The sequence below is a fragment of the Marmota flaviventris genome, chromosome 13 (assembly GCF_047511675.1).
Source record: "Marmota flaviventris isolate mMarFla1 chromosome 13, mMarFla1.hap1, whole genome shotgun sequence".
Taxonomy (NCBI): Eukaryota; Metazoa; Chordata; class Mammalia; order Rodentia; family Sciuridae; genus Marmota; species Marmota flaviventris.
In genome coordinates, this window is record NC_092510.1 from 102,253,932 (window position 1) to 102,272,955 (window position 19,024).

The 19,024-nt window shown below is 60.8% G+C and overlaps 1 protein-coding gene across 5 annotated transcripts in view; it reads left to right on the forward strand.

The window, feature by feature from the left end:
- Positions 1-19,024, forward strand: part of Col5a1 (collagen type V alpha 1 chain) — a 137,155-nt gene that overhangs the window by 58,101 nt on the left and 60,030 nt on the right. For all 5 annotated transcript variants that reach the window (XM_071601135.1, XM_071601136.1, XM_071601137.1 and 2 more), the window contains exons 5-16: positions 2,987-3,118; positions 4,051-4,188; positions 4,950-5,189; positions 6,100-6,273; positions 6,573-6,629; positions 10,561-10,602; positions 10,794-10,856; positions 13,857-13,931; positions 14,836-14,928; positions 16,293-16,349; positions 17,278-17,331; positions 17,647-17,700. In XM_071601135.1, coding sequence (XP_071457236.1) covers positions 2,987-3,118; positions 4,051-4,188; positions 4,950-5,189; positions 6,100-6,273; positions 6,573-6,629; positions 10,561-10,602; positions 10,794-10,856; positions 13,857-13,931; positions 14,836-14,928; positions 16,293-16,349; positions 17,278-17,331; positions 17,647-17,700 — 1,179 coding nt within the window. The remainder of the gene's footprint in view (positions 1-2,986; positions 3,119-4,050; positions 4,189-4,949; positions 5,190-6,099; positions 6,274-6,572; positions 6,630-10,560; positions 10,603-10,793; positions 10,857-13,856; positions 13,932-14,835; positions 14,929-16,292; positions 16,350-17,277; positions 17,332-17,646; positions 17,701-19,024) is intronic.

Consider the following 19,024-nt stretch of genomic DNA (forward strand, 5'->3'; position numbering starts at 1 on the left):
GGAGGGTGAGGTATTACAGGGGCACAAATCAAGTATGCAGCCCTAGGGAGAATGTGCTCACTGCAAGACAGTGGCTCTGGGTCAGGTCGTGTCCCCAGTGTGCGATAGATACAGTGGCCAGAACGTGGACACTCGGTAGCTTTTGAATGAATGGAAAGATGAACAAGTGGATGAACAGATGTGTGAAGGAATGGATGGTTGGATAGCATGGATGAATAGCATGAATGGGGTGGTTGGGTGGATGAATGTATGAATGATTGGATGAATGGCATGCTTGGATGGGTGGATGAATGGATGGATGAATGGCATGGGTGGATGGATGGATGGATGGCATGGATGGATGGATGGATGGATGGCAAGGATAGGTGTAGGATGAATGGCAAGCATATGGATAGATGGGTGGATAGGTGGGTGGCATGCATGGATGGATGAGAAAGAGCTGGGAACTTCACCTGCAGTAATCAGAGTGGTGTGTCACCCTTTCCTCCTCTTCTTGGGTGCTGAGAGCTGTTTCCTGGTGAGTCCCCTCTGCGCCCCTCTCTGTGGCCCCATGACCTTGCCCCTAACCCTTGCACATGCACCTGCTCCTTGCCTCTCTTTCAGAAGTGTTGTCCTGGGGCCCTGGTCTCCCTGTCACCCATATGCCTGCTGTTGTGTCCCCACTCCTCATCTTGCCGGGTGCTCTCACTGCCTGTCAGTGACTCCAAACCCTACTGTCCCTTAGGGCTTTTCTTGAGCACACAGCCCCACTGATCCCTGAATCTTGTATATTGTTTGTTGAGCCCCTTCTGTGCATAGGGAGTTGCCTGGAGTACTCGCAGGTATTATTTTTATGGTTATTTAGGGCTCAGAGAGGTGAGCAGGCAGCCCTGGCCACACACCCAGGAGGCAGCGGAGCTGGCAAGTCGTAGCCTGTCTGGCTATATCTATATGCTCTTTGTCCCTGTTCCCTGTGGGTGGGATTCCCTTGCCCCTGCGGCCCCCACTCCTGCTCTGAGCTGGGAGTAGTGCCCGGGCAGCACAGCTGTCCTGCTCTGGCAGACCTCAAGGAGGAGGGCAGCCCTCAAGATGAGATGGGGTGTGCCTGCAGAGCTCCCAGCCACGAGTGTCCCCAGCCCAGCCCAGGCCCCTAGATGACTTGCCAGTATCAGAGGTACACAGTACCAACTCCCCCCAGAGCCCCAGGATGCAAGCGGGAGAGCATCCATCTTCCTGGTAGAGGCAGGGGTTGCTGGGTGCACAGCCTGGAAAGGGGCCTGGGCAGCTGGGGAGGTGGTACCCGAGCCAGGTAGAGCAAGGGCTCGAGATAAACCTAGAGAATATGGTGCCTTCAGATGTGGGCTGGGCTCCCTGGCCTGGCAGCAGCCCTGGGAGAGGGTTTCACGGCAGATTCAGGGTCTGTCCTTAACTGCTGGGCGTGATGTGTTCTAGAAAAGTGTGTGATAGTGGCAGCATGGAGAGATGGCTCTGGAGTCAGAGAACTCCTCATCCCCGCAGCCCGTCACCCTTGCCTGTGGCTCCGTCTCCAACCATATGACTCCAGCATCCCAGCATGTCCTCGAGCCCTGTGGGTGGGCAGTTGTCAGAACCTTGGCAGACACCTTGAACTGACCATGGGCCGCTGGGCAGGGAGCCCTCGGGCCTTGGTCTCTTCAGCTGTAGAATGGGGATTAATAGGACAGAGCTCAGAAAGTTCTTGTGGGCACAGCCAGGAGGCCTACAGGGCCTTCACCCATGCCTGACCGTGCTGAGCTGCCCTAAATCATAGTCCCTGCCATGAGCAAACTCACTGCTGTGCCCCGTGCACCGGGCCCACAACCCTGGGGTCCTCAGGGCCCTGCTTTTCCTTCCTGTGCTCTGTGTTGTCCACGTCTTGGTGAGAGGAGGTGGAGAATCTGCATCAGCTCAGAGACAGTGCTGCAGCAGGGCCTCCCCAGAAAGCTCAGTGGTTGGCCGGGTGGCCCTGGGCTTGTTTCCTCTTGACGTCTAAGTAGCATTCCCTATGTGTAGGCTGTACACATAGAGAATAGTGGACTCCATCCGTCCACTCCTCTGGGATGGACATTGGCCTGCTTACACTTTGGGGCTACTGTGAGCACTGCTGTGGATGTGTATATACATGTGTTTGAGTCTCTGTTTTCATTTTTTGAAGGTGAACTGATTAGGGTCAGTTGTTTGTGTTCCTAGGTTGGGATTGCTGGGTCCTGTGGCAATCCTGGGTAACTTAGTGAGAAACCAAAGGTTGCCTCTCTAACCCTGACCCCCAGTGTTTGAGGGGACGGTGAAGGAGGCAGGAGAGCTCCAATCCATCACAACCCAGGTGGAGGCATTTGCAGAACCACTGTAGCTCTGAGCACTGGTCTGGCACCTTGTAGGTGCTCAACATGTGTTTGATGGGTGGGTGGCTGGGTGAATGGAGGCAGGTAGATATGTGGATGGATGCAGGAACAAATGGGTGGATGGATGCATGGTATGCATGGATGAATGGATGGATAAATAGGTGGATGGGTAGATGGATGGATGAATGCATGGGTGGTTGGGTGGATGGGGTGGATGGGGTGGATGGACAGATGGGTGGATGAATGAGGGATGGATAGGTAGATGGATAAGTGGATGGATGGATGGATGGATGGATGGATGGAGGGAGGGATGTGCAGAAACATTCATGGTGGGTAGGTAGATAGATGATGGATTGGTGGATGGATGGGTAGATGAACAGCTGGACAGGTGGATGAGGTGGGTGGGTGGGTGGATGGATGGGTGGATGTGCAGATGCACGCATGGGTGGGTGGATGGGTGACTAGATGGGCCAGCCTAGCTCTAGCACCTCCCACACCCAGCACCTTCCTGGGAGAAGTCTGGCCCTGAGGACTGCTCTTGAGGTCTGGCCTGGGGTGCTCTCTGTCCCGGGGCACTGAGCTGGGTTTCCAGGGACCCCATGTGAGCACCCTATGCTCTCTGTTCATGCTTTTTTGTCCTTTCCTAGGGTGACATCCAGCAGCTGCTCTTCGTCTCAGACCACCGGGCAGCTTATGACTACTGTGAGCACTATAGCCCTGACTGTGACACCGCGGCCCCTGACACCCCGCAGTCGCAGGACCCTAACCCGGATGAATACGTGAGTCTGCTCTGGCTGGGTTCACGGTGGGGAGCGTGGGAAACCACCTGGGATGGGCCAGGGTCAGGCAAAGGGAGTTTGTGCAGGGGTGCAGAGCCACAGCCCCCATTTTAAACAAGCCCTCTGGGCTAGGGAGTGAGTGGCCAGGAGGTCACCTATGGCTGTCTTGACTCACCTGCCCTACAGTGCCTCCTGAATGATGGAGACACCTAGAGGCTGTCAGCAGCCCTGTCCTGTAACCTCCCATTAAGTCCCTAGATGGCTGCACCCAGGTGCCTCCTACCCTCCGTGGGTGGCCTCTGCAGCGGCCTGTTTGCAGAGCTGCCAGGAGCCCCTTGGGCTCAGACAGCTTGTGCTGGGGTGGTTCCCCGTAGAGTGCCTGGTCCTCTGAGGCCAGAGTGGCGGCCACTCTGTGCACAGCTCGTCCTGAGTGTTTTAGAGACATGCCTGGCACCTTTGCCCCTCTTACTGTGGCCCACTCTGGTCCTTGGTTGTCTCCTCACCCTGTCCCCTGCCCGCAGTGCCTGGCTGGTCGTACTGCAGTGCCTCTGGCACTTAGGGATGAACTCCCCGGTGACAAAGTCACGAGGTGTCCAGCTCTAGATTTCCCCTGGCCTCCCTTCTCTCACCACGTAGGGAGGCTTTCATGAAGCCAGGCCCATCACCCTTTGGCCAGTTGTCCTAGCTCTGGGCTCTACAGAGTCAGACCTTGTCACCTTTTAGGGTTCAACTTCCTCTGACTTTGCTCAAGGGGTTCTGGGGTCCCCCATTATCTCCCTTGGGCTTCTGGGGATGGCCCTGCTTCCCAAGAAGCTTCAGAGGGAAGAACCTCATCCAGGGAGCCCAGCCAGGTTCATGCCTGGGGCAGGCAGGGATTGTGTGTCGGGTGCTCCTGGGGAGCTCCTTCCTCACGTGGCTGCCCTCACCTGCAGTACCCGGACGGAGACGGGGACGGTGAGACCTATTACTATGAGTATCCCTACTACGAGGACCCCGAGGACCTGGGGAAGGAGCCCACCCCCACCAAGAGGCCTGTGGAAGCTGCCAGAGAGACCACGGAGATTCCTGAGGTCTGGGCTGGGCGGTCTGCACCGGGCCTGCTCTGGCCCTCACCCTGTGGCGCAGGGGAGGGTGGGCTGTGCCTGGCATGGAGATCTGGGTGGCTTGTGGAGGGCAGGGACTTGGGTGAGGGTGGCGGCTCAGCAGGGGTGGGCTGCCGTGCAACACTGTGCTTGGTGCTCATGGGGTCAGCTGTGACATGGGGAGACAGGGTGACTAGGAGAGCTGTCTTCTGGTAGGGCCAGACACTGGCTCCTGTCCCCACTGCGTCCACAGCTGTGTGGTCTTGGAGGCCTCAGGAGCCTCAGGCTCTCTGCTGACTGGTTGCAGGGCCTCCTCCCTGTGCCGTTGTCTCATCTGGCAGAGGGTGTGTGGGCAGAGGAGAGACCCCCACCTCGGGCATCAGCTCAGAGAGGGGTGTGTGGCATCCCCACCCAGCCCGTCAGTGAGGCCAGGGCCGGGAGGCATGTGGGTGGGCACTGTGCTTCTCTCCAGGAGAGGGACCTGTCCTGCGTTGCTCCAAGAGTCTGGAATATTCTGCTGCTGTAAATGTTAGGATGTGGCTCCCCCTGCCCAGTGTGTGCTTGGCTGTTTCCAGTCACAGCAGTGCACTGGGACCGGAGGGCCTCTGCACCCAAGTCCACAGGCCTAGTTGGACCGTGGGTCCAGGCTGTGCCACTCACTCTCAAGCTGCAGTCACACCTGTACTGTGACTTGTGGGAAACCCCAGACCTGGCACCCTGATTCCCCTGTCTCTGCCCTTGGCTCCCAGGAGCTGACCACAGCCCCCACGGAAGCCCCCAGAGTGCCTGAGGCCAGCGACAAGGTGGGGAAGGAAGAAGACCCTGGCATCGGGGACTACGACTACGTGCCCATCGATGACTACTACACACCCTCCCCCTACGATGACATCAACTACGGCGAGGGTGTGGAGAACCCCGACCAGCCCACTGACCCCGACGCGGGGGCCGAGACCCCCACCAGCACCTCGGTCACCTCCAACTCCTCCAATGTAATTTCCTTCCTGCCCTGTTGGCTTGGTCCGGGGGACGGGGCAAGGGCTAGGCTGGGGGTCAGGAGCTCTGAGCTCAGCTCCTCTCTCTGCGTCCCACCTTGGGTGGCTCCTGTGTGCTGAAGCCCACCACACCTGGCTCTTGGGCCTGGGGCAGCCCCAGGGGGCCGCTGCTCTGTGTGCTCAGAGCCCCAACTAGCCAAGCTCAGCACGTCAGTGTTTCTTCTTCAAAATGGTAGAAGGGCTCTGGGCTCTCGGGGTCCAGAGCAGACCGAAGAGGAGATGCTGCCTGCAGAGAGGGCCCTTCCTGGGCCAGAGGTGGACTTGGTACAGGTCAGACTTTAAGGTTGGGCAGCACTGGTTGAGACAGTGGACCTTATGCTCAGGTGGACAGCCTGAAATCTCTGCCTGTGGCCTTGGAAATCTCTGCCTGGGACCTGGCCTCTTCTGAGCTCAGGATCCCCGTTGGCAACATGTCGTGGCCAGTGCTCCCTCAGGGCTGCTGTGGTCCTCAGCTCAGGGAGGACCCTCGCCCAGCAGGCACAGGGCAAAGGCTCCAAATAGCTAGAGAGGACTTCAGTTTGACCCTCTCACGGAGCAGACCTCCCAGGCGAGGGGCACAGCTGGTGAGGGGCGCTGAGTCCTGGCTCTGCCTAGCTTGTGACGTCCCCTTGGGCAGACTTGGGGGACAGTTTCCATGGTGAGTGAGAGGTGCATAGAGGGGCTCCCAGGGGCTGTAGGACTCCCAACTGGCTGGCCGCTGGCTCCAGGTGTTCTGCTGGTAGGGGCTGCTGGCCTGGGTCCAGGAAGCGGTCGTGGTGCCCGCTGTGTTGGCACAGTGCTTGCAGAGCAGAGCTGGGGAGCGTGGGGCGTCTTGTGGGGTGACTCCTCTCCGTCCTCTGCCCTGCAGCCAGCTCCGTCCCCGGGGCAGGAGAGGGATGACGTGGAGGGCGAGTTCACGGAGGAAACCATCAAGAACCTGGATGAGAACTACTATGACCCCTACTACGACCCTGATGCCAGCGTCTCCCCGTCGGAAGTCGGGCCAGGGATGCCGGCGAACCAGGACACTGTCTATGAAGGGGTGAGCGGCATGGGCAGCCACGGTGGGGCTGGCGCAGCGCCTCTCCCCAGCACAGGGAGGGCGCAGCACTGTCTCCAGACGAAGTCTATGGTGCGCTCGGGGCTCCTGGCCAGCTGAGCACGCCACATGGCTCGCCCGACTTTGATGTCGCGAGGTCCTCTGTCAGCTTCGGACACGGCTGCCCTGCTGTGGGGCTGGGAGAGATGATCCAGCGCCCCTCGTTGCTGGGCCCGGGGCTGGTTAACTGGGCTCCTTTCTCCTTCTCTCTCCCTTCCCTCACCTGCGCTTTCTCCCCGCAGATTGGCGGACCTCGGGGCGAGAAGGGTCAGAAGGGAGAACCCGCCATCATCGAGCCAGTAAGGACTTCCTTCTCATGTCTGAGTCGGGTGCCTGCTGCGCAGGCCTGTGGCGGGTTGTGTGGCGTGACCAGCTCTGCGGAGCTACACCTGTGTGCACAAGCGTCCCGGAGCTGCCGTCCCCCGCCCCCGTGGGCTCCATGCCTGACTCGTCACAGTCACCGAGGCTCGGGCAGGGCCCGGGTGGGGGATGTGCTGGCGCATGGATGGGTGGTGGGAGGTGCGTCTCTTGGTGCTTTCAGGTGTGAGGGAGCCTGAGCGTGTCTCTGCACCCATTCACCTGAGACACCTCAGGCCTCGAGAGGGGAGGAGCCCAAGGACAGGGAAGAGGATCATGGGAAGAGCACTGATTCCGCCCTAGAGATGTGGCGCGGCCATGCTGAGCTGCCGAGGGGGCTTTGCCTGCCCCCGCCTGTTGTGCACACACTGGGGCCAGTGTGTGAGACCCCGTGTCCAGGAATTAATTCGCACAGTGCGGGGCTGAAATCCCAGCTGAGTCAGACTCGCCAGGGGCAGGCAGTGGGCTCAGGTCAGCTAACAAAGTGCTCAGGATGTCTCAGCGTGGGAGGTGCCCAGGCCCTTTTCCATGCCCCTCCAGGGTCACTGGATTTGGTGGGTATCCTTGTCCCTTTGGGTACGGTGGCCTGGTTGGGGGTCCAGGGTTCACCCCCTGGTCTCAGAGCAGCCAGGGTCAACCCTTGACCCCTGGAGGGTAAAGAGCTGAGTGATGGGCAGAGCTGGTGCCCCTGCAGCTCAGGCAGTGGGTGTGGTCCAGGAGGATCTGGTTGCCGAGGTCCACTCCCACCATCTCATCCGGGTGCCCAGTGGAGGAGACTCATGGCCTTCAGAACTGTGGCTGGTGATGAGGCCTGGCTTGGCCGTCACCTCTGCAACCAGGGCTGCTTCCTAAGGGCTGAGCTCAGGACTGCTTGGGCTGCCTGGGGTGAGGAACAGCTTCAGGACACTCTGTCCTCTTGCAGAGTGGGGAAGGAACCTTGGCCAGTGGTGCCTGTCAAGTCCTCGTGGCCCAGAATCTTCAAGCCCTGTGGCCAGGGCGGGCTGGACACGCCCCACCTATGAGTGGAACTCCGAGGGCAAGATGGGGCGGAGCTCTCCAGGCTTGGCCTCTTGCCTGTGTGTGAGATGCTTCTATGACTCCCATGGGGCTCTGCCCTCTCCCAGGCCCGTGCCAGGGGTGGCACCTGTCAGTTCCCGTGGGCCGAGTAAAGTTCACCATCCTCTACCCAGGAGGCTAGAGGGTCAGGGCATGCGGCCTGTGCAGGTGATGCTGACTCCAGGGAGTCCCTTGCTCTCGGTCCTGAGTCCTGGGGCAGGAAGAAGGGCCATCTGGGCAGGATGGTGGTGGTGATGAGCTGGGTGAGCTCATCCTTTGGAAAGTGGCTGGGCTTGTCCCAGGGCTCACCTGACCGAGGGGCCACAGCAGAACTATCCTGGTGGCTGGGCCCTGCTTACCTTCCTGGGGTGCTGGGCCTCTCTAAAGCCCCTCCACAGATGGGCTGGCTCTCAGATGGACTTGAGTGGACTTTGGGCTCCTTTCGTGGTATCCCGTTGCTTTGGGGAGAGGGAGATGCCTGAGGCTCTGCTGGCCTGGCTCTGCGTGGGGCTGGGCTCACACCTGTGGAAGGTTCGCGTCCACTTGAAAGGGCGGAGCCCTGTGCAGAGAGTGCTCTGCTGGCACTGCCGTGAGCAGGGTAGTCCGGAGGCCTGGCTAAGAAGGTAGAGCCCCAGCACACGCTGTCTCAGGGAGCCCACCTAGTCCTCACTGGGACAGAGCCAGCCACCTGAAGGCAGTTTAGGACCCCCACCAGCTGCGTTTGCTTTTTCCCAGCCCCCAGCCCCTCCGAGGGTCACAGGACCTTTGGCCAGTCCCCTGGAGAGATCGCGTAAACAGTTGGAATTTGTGAGCCGGGAGCAATGCCAGATGTCCTCAGAGTCTCAGCTGCACATAGACAAGTGGCAGTCCTGGGGTACCGCTGGGCACCCCCATTCCCGGGTAGGGCGGCTGGTGTGCCTCCTCTGGCACTGCCACCTGTGATCTGGAGATGAGGCTCACCGCACAGTGAGCTCACAGGCCGGGTCCGTGATGTGGGCACCTCGATGTGTGGACACCCCAAGCCATAGTCACGGTGACAGAACTGCCCGTCATCTTGGTCCTTTTCCTTTTCTCTCCCTCTCTGATGAGAGAGAGACTTTAGCTCTAGTGAGAACTTCTCCTTGACCCTAGTGACTCTGGGGCTGGTGGTGGAGAGGAAAGTGGCAGGGTGAGGACGGTGGCCAGGGTGAGGACCCTGGGAAAGCTGGGCCTCCTTCGGCTGCGCTGTTGGCCAGCGTCCCCAACTTCCTTTCCATGCCGACCTGGAATGATCTGGGGGATTGGCCTCCATGAGATCTCGGCCCAGCATTGCCCCGTCCCCCAAGACCAGCAGCGGGTGTGTCTGGGAAGACAGCTGCGGTCCCCAGGGCTCTGCGGTGGCCAGTGGTGTCTCGCTTAATCCCTGCTTGCTTTCTGAGTCCTGCATTGGTCAGAGAGACAGTGGGGCAGCTGGGCTCGTGCTGCTGTTTAGATGGACTCTGCGCACATTGCACACATAAATATTTCTCTGAGCGTGCATCTGTGTAAACACAGCGTGACTCTTCCCAGGCTCTGGGACCCTGGCGGGCAGGATGTGGGGGAGTGTCTCCAAAGCCCCCTGGCTGGTGTCTCTGCCAGGCTGGCACCACCTGTGGAGACCAGCCTGCTGCTGACTGAATGCTGAGCGAGCCCAGGGCTGACAGTGGGCCACACACTTTCAAGGACATCTGGGCACAGTCCCAGTTACCCCTACAGGGCAGCACTTCCTGTTTCCCTCTGGTCTAGGGGGCAGGAGGCAGGGGATCTGTTTCAGGGCCAAGACTCGGCCCTCTCACCAGTTCCTCTGGCCCTGAGAGGAGTAGCTCTTCTCCCTGCCCTGTCTGTGGCCAACACGGGCAGCCTGTGGGTGCAGCCAGCCCAGGGCCCACAGAACACATGTGACCCCAGGACTCCAGGGGCCAGCCCCTCTGCCCTTGCTGTGCAGACCCCTGCCGCAGGGAGGCCCTGTCCCTCCTGGGGAGGGGCTTGTCTCATCCCCTGAGGTGGGCTGGGACACAGGACATTCAGGGTAGGGGGTCTTTGCTGCTGTTGCCAGGAAGTCAGGGAGGAATTGAGAGGGAAGCCTGGGAAGAGGGACTGGCCATGTGGGTCCCAGAGGAAGCCCCTCCCAGGTGGGCAAAGGGCTAGGAGGCCTGGCCTGTTTGGGGTGTGAGATGATGAGTCCTGGGGGCCGGAGGCTGGGCCTGGGCACAGGGCTGGGTGGTGAGTGGGCAGCTTGTGTCCAGGGGCCATGGCAGGGCTTGCTGTGTGCTCTGGGCTGCTGCTGGGTGTCTGGAAGAAGCGTCCCCTCTGCAGAGACACTAGGGGCTGTGGGCCTGGGGCCAGGCACTCTCCTGCTGGGCAGATGTCACACCAGGGCCTTGGCCACGGGGCCCATTCCCTTGTCTTCCCTGAGCCTACCTGGACCCTTGTCCTGTGCTCCTCTCCTCCCTCGGTGGTCTGGCCCAGCGGCTCTCCTGGGTGTCTTGGGAAGATGGCAGGAGACTGGGGACGGTCTGGGGCCCTTCCTCTCCTGCTAGCATCTTAGGTGCATCTCTAGAAGTTGAGCTTGGGGAGCTGGTCTCCCCCCAACTGCTGGAAGGCTCGTCCTTGTGCCTGGGAATGTGGGGACCATCATTCATTCCCAACTGCAGACACTGCTGCATGGCGAGATGGGGCTGGCTTCTGGTCAGCTGGGACCTCTGGTCACCTGGCCTGAGTCTAGCCTCTTGCCCGCCCAGCTGGGAGGCACCGTGCTGCGGGGTCCTGGTCTCAGCTGCACTCTCTCTGTCTCTGCAGGGCATGCTCATCGAGGGGCCGCCCGGCCCGGAAGGCCCTGCTGTGAGTGTCCCGTGTTACTTCCCGTGATTGGAGGTGGTGCTTCTGGGAGGGTGCCCCTTAAGTCCTCTGGCTGGAACAGTGGGGTGGCCCCTCTTCTGCAGTCCTTCCCAGCCTCCTCTGGCCTAGCTGCAGGGCGGGGGGCCTAGAATAAGTAGGCTGCATCTTTAACTCTGTCCTGGTTTTAATTCCAGGGACTCCCAGGACCTCCAGGAACCACGGGTCCCACTGGCCAAGTGGGTGACCCTGGAGAAAGGGTAAGGGGTCGGCTCAGTTTCCTGAGACCAGGTGCTCCGTGGGCCGTCTGTGTCCTGTCCTGGGCTGTCCTGTCCTCTCTGCTCCGCATCCTGTGTTGTTCCTCCTTGTGGAGGGAGATGGTCGACCTCGTAGTGGACCACCTTGTAGTGGACCATCAGATGGTGGACCCCTGCTTCAGACTACCCCTCGTCCCAGGCACACCTGATGCCACCCTCAGACTGTTTCCAGTCCCGCACTGGGTGGGCAGTACCTGAGGAGTAAGGCCAACCTGGGCCGGGGCTCCTGGGGAGATTCCAGCCCTGCGTTGGGCTGCACAGACAAGGGCAGGAGCCAGAGCTGGAGACCGTCCTTGCTCTGTGCCTCCCGGGGACCTGCAGTGTGTGGGAAGCTGCACCGTTCTCTCTAGCTGCTCCCCCCTTGCTCAAGCCTCAGGCTGGAGGGGGCCTGTCCTGGTGGGCACCGGCCTCCTGTGTCCCAGCAGGAGGCACAGGCCTCACCCGCTTGCAAGTTTCTCCTGACACCCAGTGGCGCTCAGCAGTACTGCAGCCTGTGGCAGCCGTCTTTCCCTTTATTTTTCTTGTTTTCCCTGCGGATCTGGTGAATATCAGTGTTAAGGACAGTTGGATTAAGAGCTAGTAAGTGGACGGCCGAGTTGTAGATGAGAGAAACCAAGGGTGTTTGGGTGTTAATGGGTGGACATCTGTCCCAGGGTCGGCACTGCCTGGCTCAGAGTGAGGACCTGGTGGGTGATATTTGGGAGGGGTGGGGGTCTGAAATCACTGGCATATACACTGGCAAGTTCAAGTGGCCTGTGCACACCTTCCCAGTGACCCAGTGGTGCTAGTTCTTGCTGCTTTGACCCAAATCCCACCCCAGTGGAGTGCCTCTGCTGGCCCTGTGCTGGGACCAGGTCCCACCTGGGTGGGGCCTCTGCATTCGCCTCAGAGATCACCCTGCAAGGCCTCTGGCGGCTGTCACATCCCCTCTGTGCACAGATGCCAGGACAAACAAAGGAAAGCCCCTGGTGGACACCAGTGATTTCTTAAGCCCTGCTCCTCATCCCCTGGGGAGGGGTGGCGGAGAGGTCCCTCCTGTGCCAGGGCTGTCGAACCTTATTTCCTGGCCATGTCTGGGCATCGGTTCAGGGCAGCTGATCAAGTATTAGAGAAAAACATATCCAGGCCTGGAGATGGCCAGGCAGTAGTTCTGATTGTGCCTTTGTCCCTGTGCTGGAGCTGAGGCCCATCCAGTGACTCTGTAGCAGACTGCTAGAGTGTCCCTTCAGTGTCTGACGTCAGCCATGTGACAGAATGAGAGTCACATTTCCAACCTGTGCCTAGTGTCAAGAGAATGGAAAGGTGGCTTTGAGAGCAGCCTTGTCCTGTCTCTCAGGGGACCAGGCTTTGTGTTGGAGACACAGTGCATGGCAGAGTTTGCTGGCTTGGGCACATGGCCGGAGGGTAGGGGGCAGCCCACCTGCCTTCCCTGGGCCTCCAGGGCTGCAGGCTGGTGAGATCTCTGCGGTGTGTAGTGGTGACCGTGGCCAGCAGGCAGTCTGATGCCATTGTGGGTCTCATCGCTGTTCTCTGGGTTGAAACTCGGTGGTCCACTGGGTAGCTTGAGGTTTCCATTTAGGAATAAGGTCACTACTTCCCACCTCTCGGACTCCCAGACATGAGCTGGTGTCGGTTGGCCTCCAGGTGGACCTTTGCAGGTGGCCAGTTGCTGTGTGTTTATTATTTTTGGTTAAAGCAGTGATCGGTCTCCTTGTCTGTGAATGGCTGGAGTCCACCCACGTGCTGGAGAGGGTGGGTTAAATCAATGCCGAGCCCACTGTGTGCAGGAAGGAGGCAGAGACGCACACAGGCCGTGGTGTGCAGTGAGCAGAGAGAGGGATCCCAGGATCCTGGTGGACAGTCCTGCAGAAAGCCAAGAGAGCAGCCGAGTGGCTGGCCAGCCAGAGGGCACTTGGGGAGTGTTTCATGTGGCCCCAGCTCTTTCTCTGGACACATATGTAATTTGGGGCTGGTGTTTCTGCAGGAGGCAGCGCCTCTCACTGCTATCCCCGTAGAGCCTGCAGCACAGCATTTCACAGGCAAATGGGCCACTTCTTAATGAAAGTCCAGAAGAGTTCCAGAGAATTCCACCTCGTCCAGATGGGTCCACGAGGACAGCTGAGGTCCCCTTAGCTCCCAGCTGGGAGTTGGCTTGTGCTTCTCCCTGGGGGCTCCTGGGGTGAACACACACCCCAGTGTTGCTGTGGCTGGTTCAGGAGATGGAACTGCACCTGGGGATGCCAGGGATGGACCACTGGGGTCCTTCCTGGGTAGGGCAGCTAAACACCATCTGGATGCAAAGCAGGCCTCACACCCCCGCTGGGCAGAAGTCGCCCCATGTGTGGAAGAGCTGCCTGAGAGGGCGGTGACTTGCCAGTCTATGTCCTGGGAGCCTCACACTCATGCAGTCTCGAGGCTGGCTAGAAGCCCTCTGGAGGGTCCAGTCCTGGGGCGGGCTGTCTGGTCCCCCTCGGAGACCAGGACAGCCATTTGCGGAGGTGCAGCTCCTGAATGCACGGGTGCCTTTGAGCCGGCTTTGCCTTCCCGAGGACGTCCTGCTGTTGATGCCCTTCTCATGGGCTGCCCAGCGAGGGCATGCTCCGCCGCCTGCCTTCCACAGCTGTCCATTTCTGTGCACGTGGCGATGCAGAGGGTGCTCTGAGTGACAGAAGCCCCTTCCCTGCCCAGCTCCAGCTGCAGTCCTCCCCGTTTCCTCCTTGAATTCCTCCAGGCCCACCTCAGCCCTCCAGCCTGCAGCCTTTGCTGATCTCAACCCACTGTCATGCCTCTCCCTTCTCTGGGCTGGGTCTCTGGAACATTCTGTGCTGGGCCCTTGCATTCCCTGTGCTTGTCCCGCGTTGTTCGGGTGGGTGGGTCTTCTGATCCCTCAACCTGGCTGCAGTGGGTGGACTCTGATCGGCCCCCCCCACTCCCTATCTGCAGGGTCCCCCTGGACGTCCTGGTCTTCCTGGGGCCGATGGCCTGCCTGGTCCTCCGGGGACCATGCTCATGCTACCTGTGAGTATCCCTGTTTGTGGGTGCGCAGCAGGTGGGCCCTGGGAGGGGGAGGGAGGCAGGGTGCTGTGCTGCTCAGGGGCCGGAGGGCGGGTCAGGCCTCTCCCTGGGACCTCCTGATCCCCTGCTGCAGAACCAGCCTGGGCCCAGGGGGACACACAAGGCCCAGCAGCGGCCTTCCCTGCTGCTGCCAGCGTTGGGGCCTTTGCAGTAGCTACAAGGGGACCATCAAGGGAAGGGCTTGTGACCCTGACTCCTGAGTAACCTCTGGAGAGCAAGCCGAGGACCCTGAGGAGATGCCTTGGGGTGGAGCTCTGGCCACAGTGACCAAGGGAGGTGGGGCTGGGCTGCCCACCTGAAGGAGCCCCTCGGCCTTCTGGTTGGCCCCTGATGTCCCTCAGGCCTGACAGTGTGGGCCTCGGGACAGGCTCACGTGGCGGAGGGGAGGACTTGCCCATGTTGAAGAATGTGATATTGGGTTCTCAGGCCCTTCTGCAGGGGTCTCTGGAAGAAGGACCATCTCTGTTTAGCCCCAAATGCCTGTCACACGTGGGGAGACCCAGTGGGGCCAGGGGTCCTCTCTCGGCCCGCTGGGCTGGGCCCTGTTCATTGTGCCTTTGGCTTTCCTTGCAGCAGCTAGGGACTCTAGGTGCCAGGGTGAGAAGCTGCCCAGGCCAGAATGGGTGTGGTAGATGCAGGGAGGGTCTGGAGTGTCCCTGGGGCTGAAGTGGCAGGTTTGGCAGGGTGTGAGCAGAGCTGGGTTTGGGAAGGGTTTGGGGCTAGATGCCAATCCCGGGCCTCCAGGCCTCCATGTCACCTGAGAGGCCCCTGGCCGCCTCCTGGGCTCCGGGTCCAGCAGGGGTGCTGCATTCGTGCACCCGGGTAACCCATCTTTGAACTCCTGCAGTTCCGGTTTGGAGGAGGAGGTGATGCGGGCTCCAAAGGCCCCATGGTCTCGGCTCAGGAGTCCCAAGCCCAGGCCATTCTCCAGCAGGCCAGGGTGAGTATTCTCCATTCTCCAGCTGCGGGCTGGTGAGATCTCTGCGGTGTGTAGTGGTGACCGTGGCCAGCAGGCAGTCTGATGCCATTGTGGGTCTCATCGCTATTCTCTGGGTTGAAACTCGGTGGTCCACTGGGTAGCTTGAGGTTTCCATTTAGGAAGCTCCGGGTGCCTGTGAAGGGGACAGCCCGGCCTGCAGGGTGGAAGCACTGGGTGACTGGATAGAGCCTCTGCTCTTGCCCGTTCACAGCCCTGGGTGGGCCTGGTTCCCCATGTTCAGCTGGGGAACTCCAGGGAGGTTTCTCGGGGTTCCTTGTCTACGGCGAGGGTTGAGGGCCTCGGGGACCCTCCAGCTCATCTGACCCCGTGTGCCCATCTCCCTGTTTGCAGATGCGTGCCTGTGTGCCAGGCCCTCCCTGGGCTCTGGGAGTGGGAGAGAGACTTCACGGGGCTCTGGGCAGGGCCCTTGCTGGGGACATGCTTCCTGGCCCATGCTTTGCGGGGAGCCCTTGGCCTAGGCCCTTTGCTTGGTCAGGTCCTGAGGAGCAGGGTCCGCCAGGAGCCTTGCCTGTCTTCGGGAGTTAGCTAGTTAGTGAACTGTGATTTTAGTGACTGTAGTTGCTGATGGCCTGTGACGGTAGGGAACACTGCCCCTTAGGGCAGGGTGGCCAGTGGAGGGAGTGTGCAGGGCAGCCCACATGGCCCCGATGGCACAGTGTTTATGTGGCTGCAGCTTGCTCCGCGGAGGCGGATGACCAGAGCACTCAGCTGATCACAGGACTGTCTAAGCAGCCAGAGTTGCTGTGCAACAAATTGCCGAGTGTGCTCTTCAAGCCTGGCCAGCGTCACCTGGGGCTGGAGTTGGTGGCGTGGCCTGCTTGGCCGGCCTGTCCAACTGTGGGTCTAATTGAAGCCAAGTGGGCGATGGGCTTAGCAGGAGATTTTATAATGTAAAAAAACTTCCGGAATTAAAACCGTGTGTGTGGGACTCACGACCCCGCAGCAGAGGGGCACTTTGGCCAAGCAGGTTGACCTGTGCCGTGGCAGGTGGGAGCCACGCCGGGGGCCAGGCAAGGGCAGAGAGCCCAGGTAGCCAGGCTCCCAGCTTCCCAAGAGCCTCCCAGCCGCTGGAGAGCACCTGGAGTGCCTCCGCGGGGAGTCGAGCCAGTGGGAGGGCCTCTCCTGCTTAGCCCAGAGAGGGAGGCCTCGAGGGGCCAGGGCTGAGACCAAGTCCCTGTCCTTCATGGTGGGCGCTGAGAGCCTTGAGGAGCAGGGACCTTGCCTGCCAGAGCCTCCGTCCTTCCCTGTCCCAGCTGTCCTTTCTGCCCTCGGCTCTTCCTCACCATGTCCCCTTCTCTTTGCAGCTGGCGTTGAGGGGACCCGCTGGCCCTATGGGTCTCACGGGGAGACCTGGTCCCATGGTGAGTGGCTGGCAGGGCGGGGGGTGGGCAGGAGCTGCATGGGGGCTCTGCCTGTGTCTCCGGGGAGATGGTGGGCAGCTGTGTAGTCATGTAGCATGGGTGACTCTCCAGCCAATGCCCTGTGGCCATGAGGGATGAGTGGCCTCTTGGTGCTGCTCCCCTAGGGTGGAGTAGGTGACTCCAAGGAGCCCTGGGTGCCTGGGAGCCCTGCGATTCCTGGAGACAGCCCTGCCCCCATCCCGAGTGGGAGTATCCCAGAGGAGCCCGTGTGGGGCAGAGCACAGCTCCGAGCTGCTCTCCCTCATTCCCCTCAGCCGCCGTGGGTGGGGTGGGCGGACCCTTTGAGGGACAAGGGCCTGCTGGGCCAGGGCGCCAGGGCATCCTGAGGCCAAGCCTGCACTCCTGAGCTGCCCATGAACTGGCCTCAGTCTTCGGGGGCTCCCTCCTTCCCGAAGCCATCTCAGAGTCAGGGACACTGGTTTGGAACCTGGTCCTCTGCAGGGCCCTCTCAGCCCCAGATGAGCATGGCTCGTGTGCAGAGACACTCAGGGCTGGTCCGGGCTGGCCTCCCATGTCTAGACTCCAGCCTTGAACTGGCCCATGGGTGTGCACACTCCGCCCTGAGCTGGAGCCTGTAGGGAAGAGTCAGGTTCATCCTGGAGAGAGAACCCTCTCCGCGAGCTGCGTGGCTCCTGTGAGCCCAGCCCTGGAGCCGTTCAGCCTGGGAAGAGATCTGAACAGCTGCGGTTTCCGCGTCCGGGGGGTTGCTGTCCCCCCTAGTCGGCTGAGGCAGCTGTGCGTGCTGCCCCTGGGACATGCCGTGCTGTCCACATGCTGTGTGGGCCCTGCCCTTCCCCTCCTGCCCCTCACCGCCGTGGTCTGTGTGCCCCTCGTCTGAGCACGCACTGATCCTGAACTCTCTCCCTAGGGTCCTCCTGGGAGTGGAGGTTTGAAGGGCGAGCCCGGAGACATGGGGCCTCAGGTACGTGGGAACCCATCTCTGTTCCCAGGGGGGCACCCCTGGTTTGCTGCTAGTACCCCGATTGCCACACGAGTGGGACTTACCGTGTATTGACGCAGCATGAGCAGAGCAGCTCTGACTTCTGTGGTGGCAGGCTGGCTTGTTGTCCCCAGCCCTCACTGGGGGTGTGACACCAGTGTCCTGTCCCTGAGCTGCTCACAGAAGCAGCTGGGACCGCAAACCTATACCTGGGTGATGAGCACAAGGGTAGGCTTTGCTTTTCCCTCTGGAAAAACGTGGGCTTGCTGCTGACCCTTTGTCCTCTGATCCTGGCAGGGTCCCCGAGGTGTGCAGGGTCCACCTGGCCCGGCAGGGAAGCCTGGGAGACGGGTGAGTATTTGGTGCTGGTAGCATGTGGCTTGGGGACCTCAGCTTTGCCTCTGATGGAGCCCGCAGTGGGGTTGTCCCCTTGGTGCCTGAAGGAGTGGACCAGGCTCTGCTGCTGGGCTGGTCGTGCTGTCCACTTCCAGGCTGTACCTGCCGTGTCTGGGATGGAGGTAGCTCACCTGGCCCTGCAGCCCAGCTCTGTCCTGCGCACATTCATCTGCTTAATGAAGGCCATTTCCCAGCCTTGGGCAGCTGGGGTGCAATGAGCCACACTGGCCGGGGCCTCATGTCTCGGGCAGCCTCTTGCTCTAAAAGTGGCCATGCTGTGGGGGAAGTGTCCAGGCCTGCTCAGGCCTTCCGCCTGCTAGTTTTTCCTCTCCTCCTGGGATTTTGTGTGGAGTGAAGTGGTCCTCAGGACCATGGCTACTGAAAGAGGGCACGTGGGCAAGCCGGGGAAATCCTCGCAGTCCCGTCAGGCTCACAGATGGACCTTGGTTCCTGTGCTGCCCGTGAGCGAGGGGATGCGAGTGGCGCCCTGAGGCCTGTGCTCTCCACGGTGCTGGGGCTCCTGATGGCTGCCGTGGCTCCCAGCACACAAGGCGGACGAGGGTCGTCCCTGATGGTTGTGACCTCCTGGCTCCGGAGGGAGTTGTAGGTGGAAAGTGAAAAGTTGCTCCTGTGGCCTGGGGACAGTGGAGGGGGCCAGGCAGGAGGCAGGGCCGAGTGGAGGCCGGAGAAACGCCACCTCCTGTGCAGTTCTCTGGTTCTCCACGGACAGCCTGGCAGTTGCCTCAAGCCAGGTTCTGAAAGGTGCTGTGTCTCGTTAAAGGCTGGGAGGGGCGCGGGGGGCAAGAGCTGGCCGCAGGACTGGTTGCCGGCTGAGCCCTTCGCAGGGCCGTGGGTGTGTGCGGGTGTCTTCGGAGGCGCCTGAGCCTAAAGAGAAGAGAGGAGGTGGTGGCCAAGGGGCTCTGGGCCGGTGCCTGAAGGGCCTCTTGAGTCCTCTGGCAGCATGGCTCCTGGGGAGCATGTCCTTGTGGGCTGCAGAAGGTTCTGGACGTTTTTGTAGGGCAGTGTCATGCTGAGAAACCCTGAGAACTGTGAGGATGAGTTTCCCTTGGTTTCTAAAACTGTTTAGAAATTTCAGGGGAGGCTCTGACGGGCAGGGCGTCTGCCCGCGGGGCAGCCGCACCCGCTCCGGGCCTTTTGGGACGGGTCTCACCCTTGGGCAGCTCCTGGCTCCCTGTTCCCCTCCCTGAGACAGGGGCAGCGGTCTCCTTGGGGTCTGCTTGGCTCTCTCTCCTCTTCCCTCGGACACCACCTTTGCTGT